Here is a 26873-nt window from a genome sequence, read left to right as displayed (position 1 = left end):
GCAATTTACTATTATCCACCATGCTAATACCACAATGGCCACATTAACCAAATATACTCTATCATGGAAGACCATGAAAATAGTGAACGGCGAAACAACTTGCGTCTAAAAGGCTTCCCCGAACCTGTAGCACTAGAAGACCTTACTCCAGCTCTGATAGAGATCTTCTCCAAATTACTGATTACAGGGGACCCTCCCACCATTGACATAGTAAGGGCCCACAGATCACCAAGACCTAGGCCAAAAATTGGAGACCCCCTCCCGAGAGATGTCATCTGTCGCCTTCTGGATTTCCGTGTAAAGGACCTAATACTAAAAAGAGCAAGGAAAGCGGATACTATCAGCTATGAAGATACAACAGTTCTAATATTCCAAGACTTGGCATCCACTACCCTCATCAGAAGGCGTTGGTTGAGACCCTTTACAGAGGCTCTACACCAGAATCAGTATCAATACAGCTGCCTCTACCCCTTTGGTATAATGATTTATACCAAGAACAAACACATCCAAGCCAGAACAATGGCTGAAATTAAAGAAGAATGCAAGGACCTAGGAGTACCCGGATCTGGAAGGTTCCCACATGGCGTCTTCTTTGAACCGCCTATCTCAATTGTCACCGTGGAGCACCGTGCATGCTTCCAGATCCCCGCACTCTAAACACAAGATGCCAAAGCAGCCTACCGTTAATCAAGTAAGCGACCCCAGTTGAGCCAATAGTCTGATCTGTTTAAGAACTTGACTTGGCTTTATTACAAAACCTTGCCTTATTGGAAATGACTTGCCCTGTAAAGAGCTACTATTTCTCTTTAAGTTTCTTTTTCTTGTAGGGCCTTTGACAGAAGGTGGACTCTCATCTCCAGGCAGAGCACGGGGCTGACTGTAACATCGAGCTTTCGAGATTCAACCTTGAGAAGTCTGGGGTTGGTAAAATCTTGTTACACCGCTCCGCCATACTCACCCGGCCTCCGCTCCCACGCCGCAGTCGCCCTCCGCTCCCACGCCGCAGCCTCTCTCCACCCGACGGCCGCGGCGGTCACCTGAGACAGGCCCGCGACCGATGCCTTCCCTGCATGCTATGCGCATGCGCCATAGGCCGCGCCTCCTTCCTGCTTCTTATGCTCCGGCTGTGCCCTGACCCGGAAGCACCTTTGGACCAATGGCTGACCAGACGGGGCCATATCAGGCCGCTTCCCCCTGAGGGAGGCGCCTGATCGTTGTGTTTCCTGACACTCTGGCCTCGCTCCATCGTGCACACTCTGCTCCTGCAGTTCCTGCCGTCCTACTCCAGTCCTGCCTTCAGTGTTCCTGCCGTCCTACTCCAGTCCTGCCTTGTGTTCCTGCCGTCCTACTCCAGTCCTGCCTTCAGTGTTCCTGCCGTCCTACTCCAGTCCTGTCTTCAGTGCTCCTGCCGTCCTACTCCAGTCTCAGTCTTACTCCAGTCCATCCTGAGCCGCCCCTCTCGGTACCGGCTACCGTGGTACTCGAACCCCTGGGCCTGCTCCTAACGGTCCCTGTATAGGGGTCGGTTCCACCTGGCAGCTCGCCCGGGGTCCCTCGGTGCCACGGTCCAGAGGGTCCACTCTCGGAGCTCCCGCTCCTGACCACCCACGCTAACAGTACGATCAGGCCATGGACTCCGCCGGTACTACGGCTGCTACCCAGAAAGAGTTGCTATTCCTACGGGAGAATCAGGGGCGCATTATGTCAATCATGAAGTCGATGGACACCCGTTTGTCGGCCTTACAGGTGGCCAATCCTGGAAATGCCACTCAGCTGGCCAGTCTCCAACAGGAGCTGGGTCAGCAGCAAGATACTCAAACCCACATTTTGTCCTACATGGCCTCCTTTGATAGTCGCTTGTCGGCCCTCCAGGCTGCCGCTGCAGTGCCGACTCCTCCCCCTGCGTCTGCTGCTCCTCCGACGCCCCGCCTCGCCAAGCCGCCTCGTTTCACCGGGGATCCCAAGCTCTGTAGGGGGTTCTTAAATCAGTGTAGTCTCCACTTTGAATGGCTGCCGCAGCAATATCCCTCGGACCGGGCCAAAGTGGCCTTCATCATGTCCCATCTGGAGGGAGAGGCCCTTTCTTGGGTAAACCCGCTCTGGGAACGTGACGACCCGGTCGTTTCGAGTCTCCCGGTTTTCCTGGATACTTTTCGTAAGGTTTTCGATGAGCCGGGCCGGTTAGCCTCTCTCACTGAGTCACTCTTTAACTTACACCAGGGCTCTCTCACGGTCGGACAGTACGCTATTCGCTTTCGCACTATTTCCTCTGAGCTCGGCTGGAATAACGCAGCTTTGGTGGGGGCATTCTGGCGCGGTCTTTCTAGTAAAATAAAGGATGAACTCGCTGGTCGAGATACCCCGTCCACCTTAGAGGACCTTATCTCGCTGGCTACCCGCATTGACCTGCGCTTCCTGGAGCGCGCTCGGGAGTCAGTGAGAGACAGGCGCTCCTCCAGGTCAGTTTCTCCTTTCACTCAGTCGGCCAGCTCACGTTCAGTCGGATCTTCTTCCCTTTCTTCGGGTGAGCCCATGCAGATAGATCATCTCAGGTTGGCCGAGTTACATCAGAGAGAGAGACGGGCACAAGGTCTGTGCCTCTATTGCGGTCATTCGTCACACTATATCCGCACCTGTCCTAAGAGACAGGGAAACGACTCCACCTAGGTCAGGTAAGAGAGGCCTTCCTAGGTGATGATGATGATTCCTCTCAACCCCTTACGATTTCTGTGCTTTTGGTTTCAGGGGGGAGGCGTGGTTCCGAGGTGGCCTACGTGGATTCGGGCTCAGCGGGTAACTTCATTCGGCCGGAAGAGGTAGACAAATACCAAATTCCTGTAGTCACTCTATCTAACCCAATTCAGATTGCCACCGTGGATGGCAAACCGCTACAGGTGACCGTCACCTTGGTCACTGAAGAGGTGGAATTGCAAATCGGAGCCTTACATCGAGAGAAGATAGCCTTTTACGTTTTACCTAAGCTCTCTCACGCCATTCTACTTGGTCTTCCATGGTTAAGAACTCATCAGCCTGTTCTCGACTGGTCTTCTGGGGAGATACTCCGCTGGGGGCACCCGTGCCAAGCTCGCTGTCTGACTCCTGTCCGCCTGGCGGCCGCTCCACGGTCACCTCCAGACCTCCCGGGTCTTCCTCCAGCTTACAGCTCCTACGCCGATGTTTTTGATAAGAAGGAAGCGGAGGTCCTCTCTCCACACCGGCCGTTTGACTGCCCAATTGAACTTGTTTCTGGTTCAACCCCCCCAAGGGGCAGAATCTACCCTCTGTCTCCCGCGGAGACCACCGCCATGTCCGAGTACGTCCGAGAGAACCTCGCCAAAGGCTTTATACGGAAATCCTCTTCGCCCGCGGGAGCCGGGTTCTTCTTCGTCAAAAAGAAGGACGGGACTCTACGACCATGCATTGACTATAGGGGCTTGAATGAGATTACCATCAAGAACAGGTACCCTCTTCCACTCATTCCGGAACTGTTTGACCGTCTCAGAGGGGCTCGGGTCTTTACCAAGCTGGACCTCAGAGGAGCCTACAATCTGGTCCGTATCCGTGCAGGTGACGAGTGGAAGACCGCTTTCAACACTCGAGATGGCCATTACGAGTACCTGGTCATGCCCTTCGGTCTTTGCAATGCTCCTGCAGTCTTTCAAGAGTTCGTCAACGAGATCTTCCGGGATCTCTTGTACTCCTGTGTGGTCGTGTACTTAGACGACATCCTCGTCTTCTCGCCGGACCTCTCGTCCCACAGAAAGAGTGTCCGCCTGGTGCTTCAGCGTCTTCGGGAGAACCGTCTGTATGCAAAGATCGAGAAATGTCTCTTCGAACAGACCTCTCTGCCATTTCTGGGATACATTATCTCCGACGCTGGTCTAAGGATGGATCCCGAGAAGTTGTCTGCCATCCTCAAATGGCCTCGCCCCGTCGGATTAAAGGCGATACAACGATTCCTCGGGTTCGCCAACTATTACCGGCAATTTGTCTCCCACTTCTACGCGATCACAAGACCCATTTCTGTGCTCACCCGTAAAGGGTCTACTTCCAAGGATTGGTCTCCTGAGGCAGAGGAGGCCTTTCTGTCCCTAAAACGGGCTTTCTCCACGGCTCCGGTCCTGCATCGCCCTGAGAGCGATCGACCTTTTGTACTCGAGGTGGACGCTTCCTCGACTGGTGCCGGGGCGGTGCTGTCCCAGAGAACCGCCTCCGGTCGCCTGCACCCTTGTGGCTTCTTCTCGAAGGCCTTTTCTCCATCCGAGTGTAACTACTCGATCGGTGACCGGGAACTTTTGGCCATCAAGTTGGCCTTGGAGGAATGGCGCCACCTCCTGGAAGGAGCTGTCCATCCTTTTGTCATCTTCTCGGACCACAAGAATCTGGCCTATCTCCAGTCTGCCCAGAGACTAAACCCTCGCCAGGCCAGATGGTCTTTATTTTTTGCCCGATTTGATTTCGAGCTCCGATTCCGTCCCGGCAACAAGAATTCCAAAGCCGACGCCCTGTCCAGGGTCTTCCAACCACACGAATCCACGGAGGAACCGTCACATATCATTGATCCCACTAGGATCATCACCGTGGCTCCAGTGAACTGGCTTACTCCTCCGCCTGGCAAGACGCTTGTGCCAGAGAATCTCAAGCAAAAGGTTCTTCTATGGGGGCACTCCTCCAAACTGGCCGGCCATGCCGGAACTAAGAAGACCCTTGACCTTATCAAACGTCACTACTGGTGGCCCTCATTTCGCCAAGATGTACTCGACTTTGTGGCTTCTTGTCCATCCTGTGCAAAGAACAAGGTGCCACGGAGATCTCCGTCTGGCTTGTTGCTTCCGTTGCCTGTCCCTACGGTTCCTTGGGAGAACATCGCCATGGATTTCATCACCGACCTACCCTGCTCTGCGGGCTGCTCAGTCATTCTGGTGGTGGTGGATCGTTTTTCCAAGATGGCTCACTTCATCCCTCTGCCCGGTCTTCCCTCAGCGCCAGAGCTGGCCGAGATCTTCATTCATCAAGTCTTCAGGCTTCATGGACTACCTCGACGCATTGTGTCTGACCGAGGGGTTCAGTTTACCTCCAAGTTCTGGCGTTCGCTTTGTAAGCTTATGAACGTTTCCCTCGACTTCTCCTCGGCCTACCATCCACAGTCCAACGGACAAGTAGAGCGTACCAACCAGACGCTTACGGGATACTTACGCCACTTCTCTAACGCCCACCAGAACGATTGGGTCAACTTACTCCCCTGGGCAGAGTTCGCTTATAACAACCATGCTGGTGAGTCTTCGGCCGTTTTTCATTGTTTTTGGCAGACATCCTGGTGTCCCTCTTCCGATAACCCCTGCCTCTGAGGTACCCGCGGCCAATGCCTTGTCCTCGGAATTTTCTAAGATTTGGGCTGAGACCAACACATCACTCAAGAGATCCGCTGATCAGATGAAGAACTATGCAGACAAAAAAAGGTTGGATTCTCCTCCGTATCGTGTTGGCGACAAGGTCTGGCTCTCCTCCAAATTCGTCCGACTAAAACTGCCCTCCTACAAGTTGGGTCCACGCTACATCGGTCCGTTTGAAATTCTGGGACGTATTAACGAAGTTGCCTACAAATTGAGGTTGCCTGCTTCGCTCCGGATCCCGAACACCTTTCACGTCTCTCTCCTGAAGCCTGTGGTGCTGAATCGTTTCCATTCCTCGCTTGATCTTGGTCCTCAGCCGGTGGGTGCCGACAACGTTTTTGAAGTGCAGGACATCCTCGCTGTGAAAAGGGTTAGAGGTAGGACTTTCTTTCTCGTTGATTGGAAGGGCTTTGGTCCTGAGGAGAGATCCTGGGAGCCTTGGGAGAATATTAATGCTCCCCGTATCCTCAAGAGGTTTCTTGTTAATCTCCGGGGGGGGCGGCTTAGGGGAGGGGGTACTGTTACACCGCTCCGCCATACTCACCCGGCCTCCGCTCCCACGCCGCAGTCGCCCTCCGCTCCCACGCCGCAGCCTCTCTCCACCCGACGGCCGCGGCGGTCACCTGAGACAGGCCCACGACCGATGCCTTCCCTGCATGCTATGCGCATGCGCCATAGGCCGCGCCTCCTTCCTGCTTCTTATGCTCCGGCTGTGCCCTGACCCGGAAGCACCTTTGGACCAATGGCTGACCAGACGGGGCCATATCAGGCCGCTTCCCCCTGAGGGAGGCGCCTGATCGTTGTGTTTCCTGACACTCTGGCCTCGCTCCATCGTGCACACTCTGCTCCTGCAGTTCCTGCCGTCCTACTCCAGTCCTGCCTTCAGTGTTCCTGCCGTCCTACTCCAGTCCTGCCTTGTGTTCCTGCCGTCCTACTCCAGTCCTGCCTTCAGTGTTCCTGCCGTCCTACTCCAGTCCTGTCTTCAGTGCTCCTGCCGTCCTACTCCAGTCTCAGTCTTACTCCGGTCCATCCTGAGCCGCCCCTCTCGGTACCGGCTACCGTGGTACTCGAACCCCTGGGCCTGCTCCTAACGGTCCCTGTATAGGGGTCGGTTCCACCTGGCAGCTCGCCCGGGGTCCCTCGGTGCCACGGTCCAGAGGGTCCACTCTCGGAGCTCCCGCTGACCACCCACGCTAACAAATCTCCTGTCTTTGAGTCCCCTAGGGAGGTTGTTTTGCAGTCTTGTTAATCCGATTCTCTCTCGGGGTTAGGAGCCGGTCCCCTCTACCTGCTGTGTAGCTGTCCCAACGGTGATTGTTTGAACTGGAACAATCTCCACACAGAAGTGCTCACACCTTTGACACTTATTTTGTTCCCCCTATGTTTATTGAACACCCCTATAATACAGTGTCATATGAGACCACAAATTAGATATGTTTTACATGTTCTAAATGTCACACTCTTTACCCCCTTTCTCCCCCTTCCATCCTGGCTCGAAATAGTCACCTTATGTGACAGACAATCTCAACACCATTCCATTAGTCATGGAAACTAAACTAAAGTTATTCAAGATAGCTATCTTCAATGCTCACAGTCTTAACTTCCCCATTCTGAGATCTCAGATGCTGGCCCATTTCCGAAAAGAAGGTTTTGACATATTATTGCTTCAAGAAACCCACTTCCAAGCCGAAAAACTTCCCTCCTTTGAAAAAGCCTACTATAACCAGTGGTATCATGCTACATCTTCTCAGAAAGGCTCTAGAGGGGTATCAATTGCATTCACTAAAGATACCCCCTTCCTACTCTATGAATCTCTTGTCGATCCATAAGGACACTACATATTTGTAAAAGAAAAGTCCAATGAACCGGGTGGGTCCGTCCAGGAAGGTGTTCTACTACATACAAGGTAGTTATACCGGGTGAGTCATAAAGGACGGACGTTTTTAAACTAATCATAAAATCGTTAAATATTTATTAAATATAAATGTATTCACAGATTTGGTTACGTATACTAATAGCATTTGACAAATTCAAGTGTGGAAAACAACATCTGCCATGTGGTGGCCATTATCAGTGATGCATTTCCAAAGGCGTTCTTGGAAGTTGGCATCAACACGTTCCAACAGAACTCTGTCGATTTGGGCAACTTCCACTCGAATAGCTTCCTTCAGTTCTTGTAATGATCGAGGCTTAAGCTTGTATACACGTGATTTGAGGTGACCCCATAAGTAATAATCGCACATGGACAGGTCTGGGGACCTAGGAGGCCAATTAATATCGCCAAACCTGGAAATGATGCGACCAGGGAAGAGAGGGCGAAGAACATTCATTGTTGCTCCGGCTGTGTGGGCCGTTGCCCCATCTTGTTGAAACCACACACTAGAGATGGGGATATGTTGCCGTCGTAACTCAGGAACAAAGAAGTTATTTATCATGGCGATATAACGTTGTGAGTTCACGGTAACAGTATTGCCATTATCGCCTTCGAAAAAGTACGGACCGATCACGCCATATTTGCCCATAGCGCACCACACCGTTACCTTAGGGCTGTGCAGCGGTCATTCATGTAATTCTTTCGGATTTTCATAGGCCCAATAACGGCAGTTCTGCTGATTAACCATGCCATTGACATGGAAATGAGCTTCATCACTCATGAATAAAATAAGGTTGTCGTTTTGCTCAATAATTGCTTCCATCTCATGTGCGAACTTCAGTCGCGCTGCGTAATCCCCGCGCTCCAACTGTTGCACAATGGCCAATTTATAGGGGTGGAAATGCAGGTCTAAATGCAAAATACGCCTTACTGTACGATTACTGAGGGCAAGTTCTAAAGAATGTTTCCGAGCAGATCGACTCGGACTACGCAGCATGGCTTGCCTGACGCGTTCCACATTTTCAGGGGTACGTGCCGTTCGTGGAGCCCCCGGTGGTCGTTTGTTCATTAGTGTACCTCGTGTACGGAGTGCTTCAACCCAACGTAGGATAGTGTTACGAGCGGGAACAGCTTGATTTCTGTGAATATTGAAATGACGCCGAAACTCACGCTGAACGGCTGTGATACACTCATTATTCTTGACAAAACTGTCGTACGCAAAAACGCGATGTTCTATCGTCCACGGCACCATAGCTTAAACTGAAACTAAAATAAAAACAATGCTTTCACCTCACAAACATAACCCCGCCTCCCGCACATCTCTACCTCCACCTGGTGGTGAGTTATAGCCACTTCAAATACATCCGTCCTTTATATTTAACGATTTTATGATTAGTTTAAAAACGTCCGTCCTTTATGACTCACCCGGTATATATCACCATGTTTTTATGACGCTTGGATAATGGATATAATGTACACTGGTATGTCTCCGCTACAATATTAGGGCTAATTTCAGCCATGCTTTATATTGTTAGTATGAATGTATTAAGGGGACACTTCCTGCATGCAATTTTGCCCTAAGCATTATTAATGTCTGGATTATTATTGGTTCATTATGGACACTCTCTTTAAGGACAAACCCACCCTGGGCCTTTTTACATGACGTTGGAATCATCAGGTTCCATCTTCTAGCCCCATTCTGTCTGTTTGTGTGTAAACTTTTTAATAGAATTTTTGATTTATATTTGTAAAAGGCCTTCTGGCAGGGTCCATGGTAACACTGGGCAATTTATTCACCCCAATAAGAAACAAATCCGATGGATACTATCTTCACTAGATTCTTTATGGAGGGCTCTCCAATATTGGGAGGGGACCTCAACCTCTCACTGGACCCTTTAGTAGTGGACAACCCCTTTAAGGGAATAAATAGTCAGCAGAGTGCTCACATGACGGCCTCAGTGTGAGCTTCCTCTGCCAGCAGCAGAATCTTCTTCTCTGCCTCCTTCTCCAAACGTTGCTGTGGAATACAGACAAAGAAAGCCAAATGAGATCCTGGAAAATGCAGACACAGAGGAAGGGGATGTTCTATAGATGAATGCACCAGCAGAATATGATGGACAGTGCACAGGGAAGGTTTACCGCATCTGTATCCTGACAGCTCCCTCCAATTTTTGCTACAGACGTTGCAAATAAGTCATGTCATATATTGCAGAGTCATTTAGAGCTGTTGCTTTTGGAACGCAGTGTGTTAAATCTCTGCTTGTTGCAAAGAAAAGGAGACACAAAAGCGCAATAGGGTCTTATCCACGTTACAAGGAGAGATTACACCGAGAAACTTGCTCACCTGGTTAAGAAGAAAGAAAGCATAAAGGCTGGCGGCTGCTGCAGATCCACAGGTCCTCAACGACCAGAAGTAATCAGGTGGTATTTCCTGACGAAGGGGGCACGAGACCCCCGAAATGCGTTGAATAAGCCACTGTGAATCTTTGACATCTATCTCCTGGAATCCTTTCTTGCGGCAGCGTGGAATATAACTACAAATTCCCCTGAATACGTGAAATCTCTGCTTGTAACACAACTGGGGGTTTCCTTCGAGTGTGCTCTCAGGGCAGTGTGGCCCATCACATCGCGGCAGTGTCTAGCAGGGAGGGGTAAAGTTTCATACCCTGAGTGCAGACTCTGGAAAAGTCCCGCCGAGTTGCACTACATAGATTTCACATAGTGCGCTCCAGAAGATTCAATGCAATTTACTCTGCAATAGAATGATGAAATGCAAACCCCAAAAACAACAACGTAATATTTTGAGCAAGTGACAGACCCTCTTTAGGAGAAGGTTTACCTGCTTTCACACGGAACATTACCTTCTCTTCGATGAAGTGCTTTTCCGTGGCAGATAGAGCTTTTTCATGATCCTTTTTGGCTCTGAGAAGCCTGTCTTTAATCTGTAGGGATAGAACATGAATTTAAATAGGAGTCTACCTCCTCTACTACTGACACATATGCTGGGGGGGGGGGAGTACAACCTCGTCCAGTTCTCGCTCTAGTTCTGCTTTTTGTCTGCGGAATTCCTTCATCATTCTGAACTCAGACTGGATGACTTGCATCTCATGGGCTCTATGGGAACATTCCTCCTCCAGACACGAAATCTGCTTCTTATATGTATCCACCTGTTTAGAGAATAGCATTTTCACTGATTGGTAAGGTCATTGGGCCACCGAAGCAAAGTATGAGTGGACAATAACTCCCAGCATTACACGCAATGTAAGCTACCAGCCATGTAATAAGCACCGGCTGACGGCGGATGTAAAAATTCTGGCAAACCGATTAACGAGTGCGGTGCAAGATCTTGTCCACCTCGATCAATCCGGATTAATGCCGAATGGATCTACAGCAATAAACATATGTAGACTCTTTCTTAATTTGCAGCTGCTGTCAAATAACAGGGGTTGAAGGGTGGTAGTGTCGTTGGATGCATGTCAAGCACTCGACAGCATTGAATGGAGCTACCTTTGGAAGGTGTTGAAGTGCTTGGGATTTGGACCAACCTTCACATTGTCAAGGTGAAAATATATTTTCTTATATAACTTTTATACTTTTATACTGTGAAACAATAAGTTTTTCCTAATTGCTTGCTAATGCAAATGTAACTGTATTAAAGATGGCTGCCAGTGTTCACTTTCACTTAAATTCAGTGTCTAAAGAGTTAAGTTAAGTTTAATTTCTCCTAAAAAAAGATAACTCAGGAATGTGAAGAAGAAGTAACCATCGGGAGACTTTTTGACGAATCAGAGAGAGACTGGACACTAGATGTATACTGCATAAACCCCGCCTAATGCACGCCTTCCCCTAACACTCAATATAGTATTGTGTATTTGTAAATAAAGCCAGTTGTTGTACTGCTCCTGACAGGTGTGGATGCGGGACATTAGCTAAGACTGAATCAGCTGCGTGTCTGAGTCATTCTTAATTGGTACCAGATGTTTTGCGCTCGCACAATGATTTGGAATGACTGGTGAATGAGGATTTATTGTCGTTTACGACCCCGACAATTTGGCGCCCAACGTGGGGCGTGGACAGTGATCCGAGGCTCCTCTGGACCCATGCCTGGATGTCTGTGGATGATACCTGTAGTGGCTGACCTCGAGGACTGATCACCCTCCAAAACAAGGTAAGTGAGATCATATACACTGTATGTGTCACACTTGCTAGTGTCTCAGCCGTTATTGGTTTGTCTGTAGTCTCCTTGGGTCTGAGGGGTGACCGGTCGAGTGGTGAGACTGAGTGCGATCCTGTGCCACGCTCTGAACCAGCAACTGAGAGACGTCGCATTCTGCGCGTCCTCGTGTACACCACACCTCCTCCACCGGTCATTGTACTCCATTTAACCACCCTACCCGTGACTATTGTCTAGTAGTGAAGTGGAGTGATAAATTGAGCTAGTTGCAGATTGTGGGGCAACTTAGAGGAAGGGATAGGAGACGCAGCCTCTGTGATATTGTACCAGCTAGGTAATTAAGACGTCCCGAGAAGGGACCACCTGTATTTCTGTGGAGGGCTCTCACTAGGAGACCGCCTCCCGACTGTTGGAATATCGTGGCAGGATAATCTGTTAATCACTGCTGTTCAAGGTTAGGGAAAGGAAATATTGAGCGCGAGGCTCTTTTCCTAGTACGTCGAACGTGAGGCTCCGTACTGTGGAACATCAGTGTTGATATCGCTACCAGTGGTTTTTCTGCAGAGAACCATAGTATTCTGTAAGAGTCATGCTGCGTATCTTAAAGCAGAAGTCTGTGCCCCACAAGTTAGATGAGGATGCTGTGGAGGTCAAGGCAATAGTAGCGTCACGGGAAGGCAAGAAGGCAGTCAAGAATGTTGAGAGATTGTATAAGCATGTAGGATTGCCCTCGTCAGGGAGATTACAGCCGGCTATGTGGCATAATCTCATAGAGAACAAACGAGGCATGTTGAAAGATAAAGGATTGTTAGAACAAGCACAAGCTCATCTGCGAGTTGCGCGAGGCTTGAAGAATGAAGGATGGAAAGAGATTGATGGGGAAGGAGGATCAGACAATGCGGAACCTGTGTTTGGTTATAAAATGCCTTTGAACTGTGATCTTATAGATTGTAAAATGGCCGCCGTGCCACTGATGATGAAAATGCAGTCCCAACCACCGCCCTATAATGGCGACAAGACGAGCTCTCCAGAAGCGTGGGTGTGTCCTGTTTGTGGCGTGCAGAATCCAACCTGGGTGGAAACCTGCCGTGTGTGTGGGGCGGGCCGTCCTTGGGGTTCCGCCCAGACCATGGACGGAAGTGGGGCATGCCACGCCTCCACCGGCAGCCATCTTGGTGCACCCGGAATTCCTCCCCAGCCACTATGTCCGCTGGTAACACTTTCCGGCGAGTACTATCAGGGACCACCACTTCCTGAGAAACCTCCGGCACCGACCGATGCTGTTCCCACCTCTAATGTTCCTGTTTCTGTTCCGGCCTCTGGGCCTAGTCTCCCAGTGCAACCCACTGTGATATTTGTAAATACACCTGGTCAAGGTCCCTTCACTCTTGATGCCCTGACCGGCAGTACGGCTTTCCGGTCCGTAATGCGTATGAGGCGCCAAGCTATCGGAGATGATGAGGGATCAGAAGATTCTGACAATCAGGTTGCTACAATTCCCCCTGCCCCGCCACTGCTATTAGGTCCGTTCGAATCCCCCCGGCCCGGAAGGAGCCCACTACCTACCCCTCTCAACAAATCCTCTAGGTTGCCCCATGACCCTGAAATCTGGTTCCCCTGTCATTCACGCTATTACATCACACCTCAGGGCTCCCAGGTTCTTTTCTCAGTGGGGTATGGGGACATAGTTACCCACCAGGTAGGAGCCATAGTGAACCCAGCTAACTCTACCCTGTCGCATAGAGGTGGTTTGGCCCAACAGATAGCTAAAAAGGGAGGCCCAGCCATAACCCAAGAGTGTCAGGCCTACCTTACCAATTATGGCCCCTTGCATCCAGGAGACGCTATGTCCACCCAGGGAGGGAATTTGCCCTGTGATATAGTGTTACACACTGCAGGCCCTATATATGATTACAGGACACCCGAGCATTGCCGTACAATATTGCAGACCGCCTTACAGACAGTGCTTATCTTTGCAGGACGGCTAGGGAGAGATACACTTCCTCGTAGAACTTTGGCTATACCATTGATATCTTCAGGACTCTTTGGATACCCACTGGGCCCCTGTATGAAGGAACACGTTGAAGTCATCAAGAATTGTCTCCAATCAACCCCAGATCTCGATTTACAAGAAGTTAGGATCGTCTGTTACCATGAATCCGGATTAGAGGGCATCATGCCCTTGGTAGCTGAATACATGATACCACTGATGCACACAGGTATAAAGCCCCTGGATGAGGTAATACCCACAGCACCCCCAACTGCCCCGAAGGATGAGGCAGTGACACATGACGAAGAAGAAGAAGGGCTGAAGCTGAAATACAAACCCTTCACTCCGGTACAAATTGATGCTATTGTTAACAAGTTACCTGACCCGGACAAATTTCCCATGCAGTATGTAAGGAAACTGGAACAGACTAGGAGCATCTACGGGGCTACATGGTCTGATCTATCAGGCATCACCTCAATCAAAGCCTCCGAATATTTTCTCCCCACCATCATGAAGGAATTGGACCCCACTAAAGCAGGACCTCTCAACAAGTTCAAGTCTGGAAAGGAGTTTATCGCTCAACTCACAAAGTGGGCCCAGGATCGTCTCTGTGACGAAGCAGGATCAATACAGGATATACAACAAGAATCTGGTGAAGCTGTGGAGAAATACGCTGCCAGACTAACTATGCAGTTTGAAGACTTGGGTTATTCAACTCATGTGAAGACGCAGGCAGCCTTGTTGGTCCGTGCTTTTATTGATGGTCTGGAAGATCCACTGAAGGATAAGGTCATGAAGCTTCGTCCCGAATTACCTGATGGTCCCCTAAAACAGGCCCTCACTGTTGTGAAGAGTTATCAGAAAATGCTTCAAAGGGAAGAAAAAGAAGCAGAAAAGGAAGCAGAGAAGGAAGCACAGAAGGACAAAGGCAAGAAGAAACCAGCCATGTATATGGCAGAAGCCTCAGAAGTACCTGTTATGGTGTATCAGGCTCAGGATCGGTATGGATCACCACGCTTGAGGCCGAGAGGGTCCCAGGGCCAAAACTACAGGGACAGACCAGTTCGTGATGACCAAGGGAGACCTCTGTGTTGGGAGTGTGCCAGCCCTGGTCATATGAGAAGAAGTTGTCCTCGCAGGGGGCACCCTCAGAGACCTCTTCCTCCTCCACACTCATGAAGTTCAGGCCAACCGGTGCCCACTTTTCCCGCCACCTGTACTTCCTCGTCTTGTGGTACAGTGACCCTGGAAGTGGACAATCAACCTCTCAAGTTCTTAGTGGACACTGGGGCGGCCACCTCTGTTATCTCTTCATCTCAGCTGCCTCCTACAATCTCCCTGTCTTCAGATTTCCTCACATGTATTGGAGTTGAAGGTCAACAAACCTCATCACCACTCACTGTTCCCGTCCCAGCTGGCCCATTCTCTGGTGTCTTTGCCAAATTTCTGGTGTCTGAAACCTGCCCCGTCAACCTTTTAGGAGCTGACCTCCTTCAAAGGCTTCACGCTACCATCATCTTCGGTGATCAAGGGATGGAATTGCAATTACAAGATCCTGCCTCACAACAAGGCACTGAAGATCGTTGTGTCCTTAAGGCTTTCCCTCTGATGATGATGACTCTGCAAACGACACCTTCCCCGGATTTGCCCAATCTACCTACCACTCTGTGGTCAACTGGACCTGAGGATGTGGGTCTGCTCAAAGTGCCTCCAGTAAAAGTCCACCTCAAACCTGGGCACCCATACCCCAGACTACCTCAGTATCCGCTTAAGGCTGCCCAAGAGCGGAGCCTTGGAGTTCAGATTACCTCCCTCTTACATTCTGGAGTGCTAATCAGATGTGTTTCACCCTGTAACACACCCCTGTTTCCAGTGAAGAAGAAGACAGCTCCTGGAGACCCTCCGAAGTACAGACTTGTACAGGACCTCAGAGCAGTCAATTCAGCCACCATCTTGGAAACTCCTGTGGTACCCAACCCAAACACCTTGCTTTCTCAAGTGCCTACTTCAGCAACACTCTTCACCGTTATTGACCTGGCTAATGCTTTCTTCAGTGTTCCGCTTCATGAAGACTCACAGTTTTTATTTGCCTTCACGTTTCAAGGATCTCAGCTGACCTGGACCAGGACACCACAGGGTGCCCAGAACTCCCCTAACCAGTTCACTCATGCTATGAAGATGACCCTGGATCCGTGGGTGTTACAGAATCTTCATGTCACGCTTCTCCAGTATGTTGATGACCTACTCCTCTGTGGAACTGAAGAGAATATGTTTGCTGCTTCTGAGTCCTTGCTCCTTTTTCTTCATTCTGCCAACTGCAAAGTCTCAAAGGCCAAGGTCCAGTGGTGCAAAGAGAAAGTCGTCTTCCTCGGACACTGCATCTCTCAAGGCTCGAGACACCTCACCGAGGACAGAAAACATGCAATCGAGGATATCCCTTATCCAAAGACATACTCTGCTATGCAGTCTTTCTTAGGACTCATTACCTACTGCAGACAGTGGATTCCGGATGCTTCAAGACTCATGCAACCTTTGTATGATTGCCTCAAGACTGGAGGACCGGACTGGGATCATGCTGAAAATCCGTATATCTATGCTCAGCAAAAGGACTGTTTCCTGGCTCTCAAGGAAGCTGTTGTCAGCGCCCCTGCTCTGGGTCTCCCTGACTACACTCAGCCGTTTCATCTCTTTGTTTCAGAATCTGAAGGACATGCCTCTGGTGTGCTGGCACAGAAACATGCTGATCGTTTCCGTCCTCTGGCCTACTACTCAGCCAGGCTAGATCCTGTTGCCAGAACTGCTCCTTCCTGCCTCAAGGCTGTGCATGCAGCCCATGTTCTTCTGGATAAGTCTGCTGACATAGCACTTGGTCATGACTTGGTCATTCAAGCTGGACATGATCTCTCTGCTGTCCTCCAACAAACATCTCCTAAGCATCTAACGAGCCAAAGACATCTCAGACTTCAGTGCTCTCTACTTCTGCCCTCCAACATCACCTTCCAGAAATGTACTACCATCAACCCAGCCACTTTGCTTCCACATTCTAGGGGGGAGTTCCCTGACGGGTATAAGGACTTACCAGACGGGAGGTCACCTGATGACCCGCATGACTGTGTAAAAGCACTGGAACAAGAAGCCTCTGCACCACAAAATGTGGTAACTCAAGAACTTCTCAACCCTGATTTGCAACTATGGACTGATGGATCTCGATTTGCAGACTCTTATGGCAAGTTCCACACTGGATATGCGGTCACCACTGAAACAGAAGTCCTTCTGGCTGAAGCCTTGCCACCTCACCTTTCGGCTCAAGAAGCCGAACTTGTGGCCCTACAACAAGCATGTTATCTAGCAGAAGGGAAGACGGCCAATGTCTACACTGACTCAAGATACGGCTATGGAATCTGTCACGATTTTGGATTCCTGTGGAAGTCCCGAGGGTTCATTACGGCTACAGGAACCCCTGTTAAACATGCACTAAGGATTAAAGCCCTGATGAAGGCATTGGAGCTACCTGTACAAATTGCGGTGATCAAGGTCAAAGCTCACGGGAAAGTCAATTCGAAGGAGACTAGAGGAAACCATTTAGCAGATCAAGCTGCCAAAGCTGCTGCCATAAAGAATGTCTCAGCAAAGTGGGAAGAAGAAGAAACAGCACCAGAAAAACCCTGTTGGGAAGGCACTGATACACCTGTGATGCCTGTGCTTACCAGAGCACAAACAAGAGAACAGGCAACCAAAGAAGCTACCCAAGCCGAAGAAGAACGAGACTTTGAGAAGTCCGAAGCCCGAAGAAAGAAGAGGGAGTTGATAGAAGACATGGAAATGGAATACCCTGCCACCGGATCTGTCTGGAAGCCAGCCCGACCACCTGAAGAGAGATTGTGGGAAGAACAAAAGTTGACCTCTAAAGAAGAAAAGAAGCAGTGGGAAGCTGCAGGAGCCATTCATGGGAATCGTAGTTCTGCCGGACAATACCAATTTCCTAGACTCTATAAGGTGGATGGGAAACCCTGTCTACCCAAAAGAATGTATCCAGCCGTTGCAGCATGGGCTCATGGATCAACTCATCGAGGAAAGAACCAAGCTCTGGCCTGTATCAAGAAGCTCTACTGGGCCCCAGGAATCTCTACCACTGTCACAGCCTACTCAAGAGCCTGCCCAGTCTGTGCCATCTGTAACCCAACAGCCACCGCCAAGGTTCCACTTCAGCATCTTGCCAAACCAGACTACCCTTGGCAGAGAATCCAGGTTGATCATATTCAGATGCCCAAGTCAGGAAAGTATGAGTACGTCCTAGTGGCTGTGGATATGTTCTCAGGATGGCCCGAAGCCTACTCAGTGACCAACATGACTGCCAAAACTACAGCTAAGAAGCTCATCACTGAAATTTCGTGCAGATTTGGAATTCCCGAAGTCGTTGAATCAGATCAAGGCCCAGCCTTCACTGCCAATGTCTACGAGGAATTGTGGCACATGTTAGGGACAGATTTGGGTCTGCACACCCCCTATCACCCCTCCAGTTCAGCCAAAGTTGAGAGAATGAACTCCACAATTAAGACCCAGTTGCTTAAAATGAGCCAGGACCACCCACTCCCATGGCCAGATTTGCTCCCCGTGGTCCTATACCATATCAGACACACCCCACAGGGAAAACACGGCCTGACTCCCTTTGAGATTCTTTTTGGTGCTCCACCTAAAATAGGAGACATTAGGCCACAAGAGTTGTCTGAGACAAATGATAAAGTTGTACAATTTGTGATTGCATTGTCTAAGGAACTGTCTAACACCCACTCTACAGTTTCTGCTTCTCTTCCAGAATCCACAGGTGACGTGGTCCATGACTTTGTGCCAGGAGACCTGGTGTATGTGAAAAAGTTTGTGCGCAGAGATTGTCTCCAGCCGAGATTTGAAGGACCCCACACGGTGATCCTGGTCACCCCCACTGCAGTAAAACTTGAAGGAAAGAGCACCTGGATTCATGCTTCACACTGTAAAAGAGACCGAACCAGTGTTTAGTCACAGTAGTGACTGAAGGGAAATGTTGCTGTTGTTTTTGACCTTGGGACTGGGGGCCATCCTCGCCCCTACCTCTTCGGCCCCTATTGTAAATAAGAATTCTGGTCCCTTTATTCTCTGGGTAAACCTGACAGCCCCGGTGAATATCTGGCGATTTGATTTCTGTGATGTAGTCAAGTGCCTTGAGACTGAACGGGTGGTAGAGGGGATCATCCAGTTCTATATGTGTGTTACCAGACAAGACAACAATAATTGTCATTATTGGACAGATGCTGCCTGGAGTACGGGGAATGATTGGGGATATAAACCTAGCGAAGCCATGTTCCCCAAGGATGGGACGGGTAGGAGTCTTCGTGAGAGAATGCATCTAACAGCCCTTCTGCAACCATTTAGGGGCTGTAAATGGGGTAGAAGCTGTCACCCCCTTCTCCTAAATCTTGAAAGCCCTCAATCTGCTGATCTGCAGACGTTCGTACTAGGAAGGCATTATAATTATGTATTTAGTGCTGGACCTTATGCGTATTTAGGCCATATACGGCTTCAGGATATTAGCTTCAGACCAACCAAGGCCCCCGTTACCAGTACACCTAAAATAGCCCCATTCCAGGTCTCAGTTGGCAAGAGGTTTTCTCCATAGAAACACAAACAGCCCCAAGGAAAAATTTGTGGTTAGAATGGGTGAGGTACAATGTAAAAGTCCAGAATATCTCTGTAGGATGTATTGCTTGTGCTGCTGCGAATACACACCTATACACACATGCATTGCTTTTCCCTGATGACAACACCACTGCCTGTGTCATGAATTTGTTGAAAGGTTTGAAGCCCACTGATTGCCCAGATTACGTCCCACTAATTCATAAGGAACCCAAACTAAAGGTCCCAGGAGAAGTAACTGTATTAGCTGACAATTACACCTGCTATAATTCCCACGACACCACAGGTACACCAGTAGGGATCTTCGAGACAGGTTTCTGCAAAGAGAATAGTTCTCTAGATACTGACTTGTTAATCAAACATACACAATATATGTATGACATTTATTGGTTATGTGGAGATGGTAAGCTCCGTCCTAGGTTGCCAAATGCCTGGACAGGCCAATGCACCCTTGTTAAACTAGCTATGCAGTTCAAGATTCTACCCTGGGATCCAAAGATACCTGATGAACCTACCAGGAAAAGGAGAAGCCTCGATCAGCTCCATATGAGTTATGAAGAAGATCCACTAGTATATATTGATGCTATTGGAGTGCCAAGGGGGGTGCCTGACCAATTTAAAGCCCAGAACCAGATGTATGCTGGCTTTGCTTCTATAATCCCACAGGTGCAGATTAATAAAAATGTTGAATGGATCAATTACATATATTACAGTGAACAAAGGTTTGTCAATTTCAGCCAAGATGCCTTCCAAGGTATAGTTGAAGAATTGGGCCCTAACACTAGAATGACACTCCAAAATCGACTAGCCCTTGATATGATATTAGCTGAGAAAGGAGGAGTTTGTGGGATGGTGGGAGAGGAGTGTTGTACCTATATCCCTCAGAACTCTGGAGTGAATGGAAAAACCATGATAGCCCTTAAAAAGATAACTGGGTTAGCAGCAGAATTGAAAACTAATGCTGGAGTAGACACATCTTTCTTTTCCGGCTGGTTGGGTGGACTCAAGGGATTCCTTCAACAAGCTTGTATAGTACTGATTGCCCTCCTTGTAATTGGATCGATAACTCTTTGTTGTGTTATTCCCTTGTATAAAAAGGTTATTGCCAAAGCAACTCCGACTGGCACCTTCCTCAATCAAGAAGTAGACCCACCAGAGTACGATGGTACTGATCTAGGGGAGATCCCTAAGTATATTCCCCTCAAGAGAGTAGACAAAACCCCCCATTCTCAGATGATGTTAAGAGACTTAGTTTAGGGACAGCGGGAGAACTCCATGTGAGGTTAGTGAAGGGTTCAGCTGCCTGGAGGCCTCTCGCTAGGGGAGAGCTTCTGAGGTGTCTGGATGAAGAAATCCACCTCCCCTTTTCCCATCGCATGGACAGTCTCGAAGGATCTTTCATTAAGGGAAAAACTTAGTGTTTAGGGGGGATTGTCAAGGTGAAAATATATTTTCTTATATAACTTTTATACTTTTATACTGTGAAACAATAAGTTTTTCCTAATTGCTTGCTAATGCAAATGTAACTGTATTAAAGATGGCTGCCAGTGTTCACTTTCACTTAAATTCAGTGTCTAAAGAGTTAAGTTAAGTTTCATTTCTCCTAAAAAAAGATAACTCAGGAATGTGAAGAAGAAGTAACCATCGGGAGACGTTTTGACGAATCAGAGAGAGACTGGACACTAGATGTATACTGCATAAACCCCGCCTAATGCACGCCTTCCCCTAACACTCAATATAGTATTGTGTATTTGTAAATAAAGCCAGTTGTTGTACTGCTCCTGACAGGTGTGGATGCGGGACATTAGCTAAGACTGAATCAGCTGCGTGTCTGAGTCATTCTTAATTGGTACCAGATGTTTTGCGCTCGCACAATGATTTGGAATGACTGGTGAATGAGGATTTATTGTCGTTTACGACCCCGACAACATCATAGATACGGCTGTTGTACACATCCCCAACTGCTAGGGTCAGGGTTAACCGGCAGACATCCAGACAATTCGCTCTTCATAGGGGGACCAGACAAGGGTGTCCGCTGTCTCCACTGCTTTTTGCGTTGGCAGTGGAGCCCTTAGAGCAGTTAGAAAGGCAGCCTCGGTCAGGGGGTTTAAATATGGACCTATAGAGGAAAAAATAGCTTTATATGCAGATGATGTGCTGCTTTTCCTGGAAGACCCTGATGAGTCCTTGAGGGGTGTGATGAGCATCCTTGGGGCTATGTCGGGTCTGGAAATTAATTGTGAGAAATTCAACATTCTAGCTGTGGATGGTAGTGGTGTAGACCTTAGGATAGAGGGGGATGGTAGTAGGTTGGCGGTTGTGCGGCAGTTCAAGTACCTGGACATTCAGGTATCGCTCCCGCTCTCAAGCTCTATAGACCTGAATCTGATCCCGCTACTGGGTAAGTTAAGAGGCAAAGTGGGGGCGTGGTGTAGATTACATCTATCAATAGTAGGAAGGACAAATCTGATTAATATGGTGCTGATGTCCCAGATGTTGTACGTGCTGCACAATGCCCCCATATGGTTACCTAAACGGTGGTTCCGTACAATCAATTCTATATTTAGAGATCTTGTGTGGTGGAAAAAACAACCAAGGATTAGACTGGAGATATTACAGTGGAGCAAAGATGAGGGGGGCTGGCACTCCCAAGTCAGTGGATTTATTTTCTAGCAGCTCAGGGCCAACAGCTGAGGCGATGGAGAGAGACAGAAGGCACGGGTTTGGTGTGGCGGATATTGACTCGGGTACTGGGAAGAGATTCATTGGTTCAAGAACTTGAGGCAGGTAGTTTTGGAAAACTGGGACTGTCATGCCCCACTCTGGCCCTGGTACACAAGGTGTGGGAGGAGATCAAAAGGATTAGGGGAGTGGAGGCCCTGACTAATTACTCCCCTATATGGCAAAATGAAAAACTGACGGAATTTGACAAAATGGGGAAATTTAAAAACTGGACGAGGGTAGGAATTCAATACATGGCCCAATTACAGGACTAACTGGGACTAGTGACTTTTGAGAAACTACAGGAGGAATATGAGTTATCTGAGATCTGTGAATTCCAGTATTGACAGCTCTGTCAAGCTTACATAGCGCAGAGTAAGACAATTTGTATGAGGGTCCAAAAAGACATATTGGTGGATTATCTATGTAGTGATGGGGGAACAAAAGGAATTTATGTCAGGTATTTAGAAGAACTTAATGCACACCATTTTAGTCAATTACCCGATTAAGGCTAAAGAGAAGTGGGAAGAAGAATTGGGACCGATAGAAGAGGATAAGTGGGAGAGGATTATGGAATACATACCCCAATTGTAACTGAGTGAGCCAGGTAGACTCTCACAAATATATGTGCTCCATAGAGTGTACAGGACCACTGAAAGACTATATAGGGCAGGACTGAGACAGACTTCTTGATGCCCTTGTTGTCAGGCTGATGGGGCCTGGATCTTACATATGTTGTGGCGAGGCTCCAGACTGGACTCATACTGGACAGCGGTGATTAACACTACAGAGGGAGTGTATGACTGTAGAATTGAGAGGGATCCTGTGCCTGTATTTTAGGTTATGTGGAGGAGATTCAGATTCAAAATCAGTTCAAATTGGCGATACCTAGGTTGCTATAGATTGCTTGCAAATTAATAGCTAGGCATTGGATAAATGAAGAACCGCCAACGATACAGGATTTTTTTTAGACAATCAAAAAAGAAAAAGGGAAAAAACGTTCAATGCAATGTGGACACCGTGGGTGGAGAGACGATGATCCTGAAAGGAGGATGTACTTCTGAGTATTTGTTGTTGATGTTACTATAAGAGGGGGAGGGAGGGGATACGTTGTAATTGAAAATATGTGACCTTGTTGAACATTGTAATGCCTGGAACCTGTTTCTTTGTTTGAATTTTGTTAATAAAAATCTATCTGATTAAAAAAAAGGATAAGCACAGGGCAGCTACTGTGACCTGCGCCGACTCCGGGCTTCCAACTAAATGGCCCCTGATCCTTCCACTTCAATCAGAGTTAGCTGTGTATGGAAGAAAGAGTATAGAAAGAGGACACTGATGGTGTAAGACCCGTGGTGAAAAGCACACATTGAGAACAGGACCCACAGGAGAAAGCAAAGTATGTAAAATTTAGTAAATCACCCCACACAAACTAAAGGCAGCTGCCTGCAGATCCAGCAGACAGCAGTCCGAATAGCCCCACAGGCAGAGCAGGCCCACAAGAACTAAGGACAGCACACCACACAGATGCAGCAACACACGGACAGAGCAGCCCCACAAGAACTAAAGCAGGAAACAACACAGATGCAGCAACATAGACATAGCAGCCCCACAAGAACTAAGAACAGCACACCACACAGACGCAGCAACACACGGATACAGCAGCCTCACAAGAACTAAGGTCAGCACACCACACTGATGCAGCAACACACGGATACAGCAGCCCCACAAGAACTAAGGTCAGCACACCACAGAGATGCAGCAACATAGACACAGCAGCCCCACAAGAACTAATGACAACACACCACACAGACGCAGCAACATAGACACAGCAGCCCCACAAGAACTAATGACAACACACCACACAGACGCAGCAACACAGACATAGAAGCCCCACAAGAACTAAGGACAGCACACCACACAGACGCAGCAACACAGACATAGCAGCCCCACAAGAACTAAGAACAGCACACCACACAGACGCAGCAACACACGGGCACAGCAGCCCCACAAGAACTAAGGACAGCACACACAGGCACAGCAACACACGGGCACAGCAGCTCCACAAGAATTAAGGACAGCGCAGCAACACACAGACACAGCAGTCCCACAAGAACTTAAGGACAGCACACCACACAGACTCAGCAACAAACAGACAGAGCACCACAAGAACTAAGGATAGCACTCCATACAGACGCAACACACGGACACATCAGCCCCACAATTACTAAGGACAGCACACCACACAGAAGCAGCAACACACAGACATAGCAGCCCCACAAGAACTAAGGACAGCACACCACACAGATGCAGCAACTTAGACATGTCAGCCCCACAAGAACTAAGGACAGCACACCACACAGAAGCAACACACAGACACAGCAGCCCCACAAAAACTAAGGACAGCACACCACACAGATGCAGCAACATAGACACAGCAGCCCCACAAGAACTAATGACAACACACCACACAGACGCAGCAACATAGACACAGCAGCCCCACAAGAACTAATGACAACACACCACACAGACGCAGCAACACAGACATAGAAGCCCCACAAGAACTAAGGACAGCACACCACACAGACGCAGCAACACAGACATAGCAGCCCCACAAGAACTAAGAACAGCACACCACACAGACGCAGCAACACACGGGCACAGCAGCCCCACAAGAACTAAGGACAGCACACACTGACACAGCAACACACGGGCACAGCAGCTCCACAAGAATTAAGGACAGCGCAGCAACACACAGACACAGCAGTCCCACAAGAACTTAAGGACAGCACACCACACAGACTCAGGAACAAACAGACAGAGCACCACAAGAACTAAGGATAGCACTCCATACAGACGCAACACACGGACACATCAGCCCCACAAGAACTAAGGACAGCACACCACACAGAAGCAACAACACACAGACATAGCAGCCCCACAAGAACTAAGGACAGCACACCACACAGATGCAGCAACATAGACATGTCAGCCCCACAAGAACTAAGGACAGCACACCACACAGAAGCAACACACGGATACAGCAGCCCCAAAAGAACTAAGGACAGCACACCACACAGAAGCAGCAACACACAGACACAGCAGCCTCACAAGAACTAAGGACAGCACACCACACAGACGCAGCAACACACAGACACAGCAGCCTCACAATAACTAAGGACAGCACACCACACAGACTCAGAAACACAGACAGAGCACCACAAGAACTAAGGAAAGCACATCACAGATGCAGCAAACCAAAGACAGACAGATGCCCAACAAGAACTAAGGACAGTGCAGCAATACACAGACACAGCAGCTCCACAAGAACTAAGGACAGTACACCACACAGACGCAGCAACACATAGACACAACAGCCCCACAATAAATAAGAACAACACACCACACAGACGCAGCAACACACAGACATAGAAAACTGGAGGAAAAGGAGTAACCAGTAAACATGAAAAAAGTTTAATAAGTAATCCACATTAAAAACAGTTTATGGTGCAAAAAAGTATGTGAGGCAAGACAAGGATATACAAAGTACTAGCCATATGTCATTCTATCATCACAGGTGAGAATGCAAGAAGGTATGAATGCGTAAAACAGAGCCACATCCAAGAAGGGACAGGGTCTATGAGCCAAGTGGGACTGCTAGTATATGCACACTAGTAGGGGGATGCCTCTTACCCAGAAGGTGAAGGGAGACTCAGACTGGAACAAGGCAGAGAGAATACCCCAACGCACGTTTCGCTGTTAAGTAAGTCGCTTTCCCAGCTTGAGAAATTAAGGACAGCACACCACACAGATGCAACAACTCCAAAAGGACTAAGGGTAGCACACCACACAGACACAGCAAAACACAGGGTCAGCACACCACACACACATACAGCAACCCAACAAGAACTAAAGACAGCAAACCACACACACAGAAGCCCCACAAATACACAGCAGCCCTACAAGACCTAAGGACAGTGCACCAAACAGATGCAACAGCTCCACAAGAACTAAGGACAGCACACCACACAGACATAGCAGCCCCTCAAGAACTAAGGACAGCACACCTCACAGACGCAGCAACACACGGATACAGCAGCCCCAAAAGAACTAAGAACAGCACATCACACAGACACAGCATCCCCTCAAGAACTAAGGACAGCACACCACACAGATGCAGCAACACACGGACACAGCATCCCCACAAGAACTATGGACAGCACACCACACAGATGCAGCAACACACGGACACAGCAGCCCCACAAGAACTAAGGATAGTATACCACACACACGCAGCATCACAAAGACACAGCAGAGCCACAAGAAATAAGAACAGCACACACACAGATGCAGCAATACACGGATACAGCAACCCCACAAGCATTATGGACAGCACACCACACAGATGCAGCAACACACAGACACAGCAGCCTCACTAGAACTAAGGACAGCACACCACAGAGACATAGCAACACACAGACAAAGGAGCCCCGCAAAAACTAAGGACAGCACACCACACAGATGCAGCAACACACGGACACAGCAGCCCCACAAGAACTAAGGACAGCACACCACACAGACGCCCAACAAGAACTAAGGATAGTGCAGCTACATACAGGCACAGCAGACCCACAAGAACAAAGGACATCACACCACACAGATGCAGCAACACATAAATACAAAAAACTGGAGGAAAAGGAGTATTGAGTAAACATGAAAAAAGTTTAATAAGTAATCCACATTAAGAACAACTTATGGTGCAAAAAAAGGATGCGAGGCAAGACAAGGATATACAAACAAAGTACTAGCCATATTATTATTATTTATTTATATAGCGCCATTAATTCCATGGTGCTGTACACGAGAAGGGGGGTTACATACAAAGTTATAGATATCGTTAACAGTAAACAAATTTACAATGACAGACTGGTACAGAGGGGAGGGGACCCTGTCCTTGCGGACTTAAATTCTACGGGATAGTGGGGCGTGGCTATGTAGCGACGGAGTGAGGACGCGCCTGGCAAGAGCTCCTGCCATCCTGATGACATTTAGCCA

The 26873-nt window shown here is 48.7% G+C and overlaps 1 protein-coding gene across 2 annotated transcripts in view; it reads right to left on the bottom strand.

Moving 5' to 3' along the window:
* BBOF1 (basal body orientation factor 1) overlaps positions 1 to 26873 on the bottom strand; it is a 102203-nt gene that overhangs the window by 38254 nt on the left and 37076 nt on the right. For both annotated transcript variants that reach the window (XM_073586776.1, XM_073586779.1), the window contains 3 exons: positions 10290 to 10433; positions 10128 to 10208; positions 9213 to 9283 (listed from right to left, as the gene is read on the bottom strand). In XM_073586776.1, coding sequence (XP_073442877.1) covers positions 9213 to 9283; positions 10128 to 10208; positions 10290 to 10433 — 296 coding nt within the window. The remainder of the gene's footprint in view (positions 1 to 9212; positions 9284 to 10127; positions 10209 to 10289; positions 10434 to 26873) is intronic.

The sequence above is a fragment of the Dendrobates tinctorius genome, unplaced genomic scaffold, assembly GCF_039654945.1.
Source record: "Dendrobates tinctorius isolate UK_male_01 unplaced genomic scaffold, ASM3965494v1 ptg000010l, whole genome shotgun sequence".
Taxonomy (NCBI): domain Eukaryota; kingdom Metazoa; phylum Chordata; class Amphibia; order Anura; family Dendrobatidae; genus Dendrobates; species Dendrobates tinctorius.
Note: the sequence above shows the minus strand (reverse complement) of the source record. Positions and strands in the feature narration are given on the sequence as shown.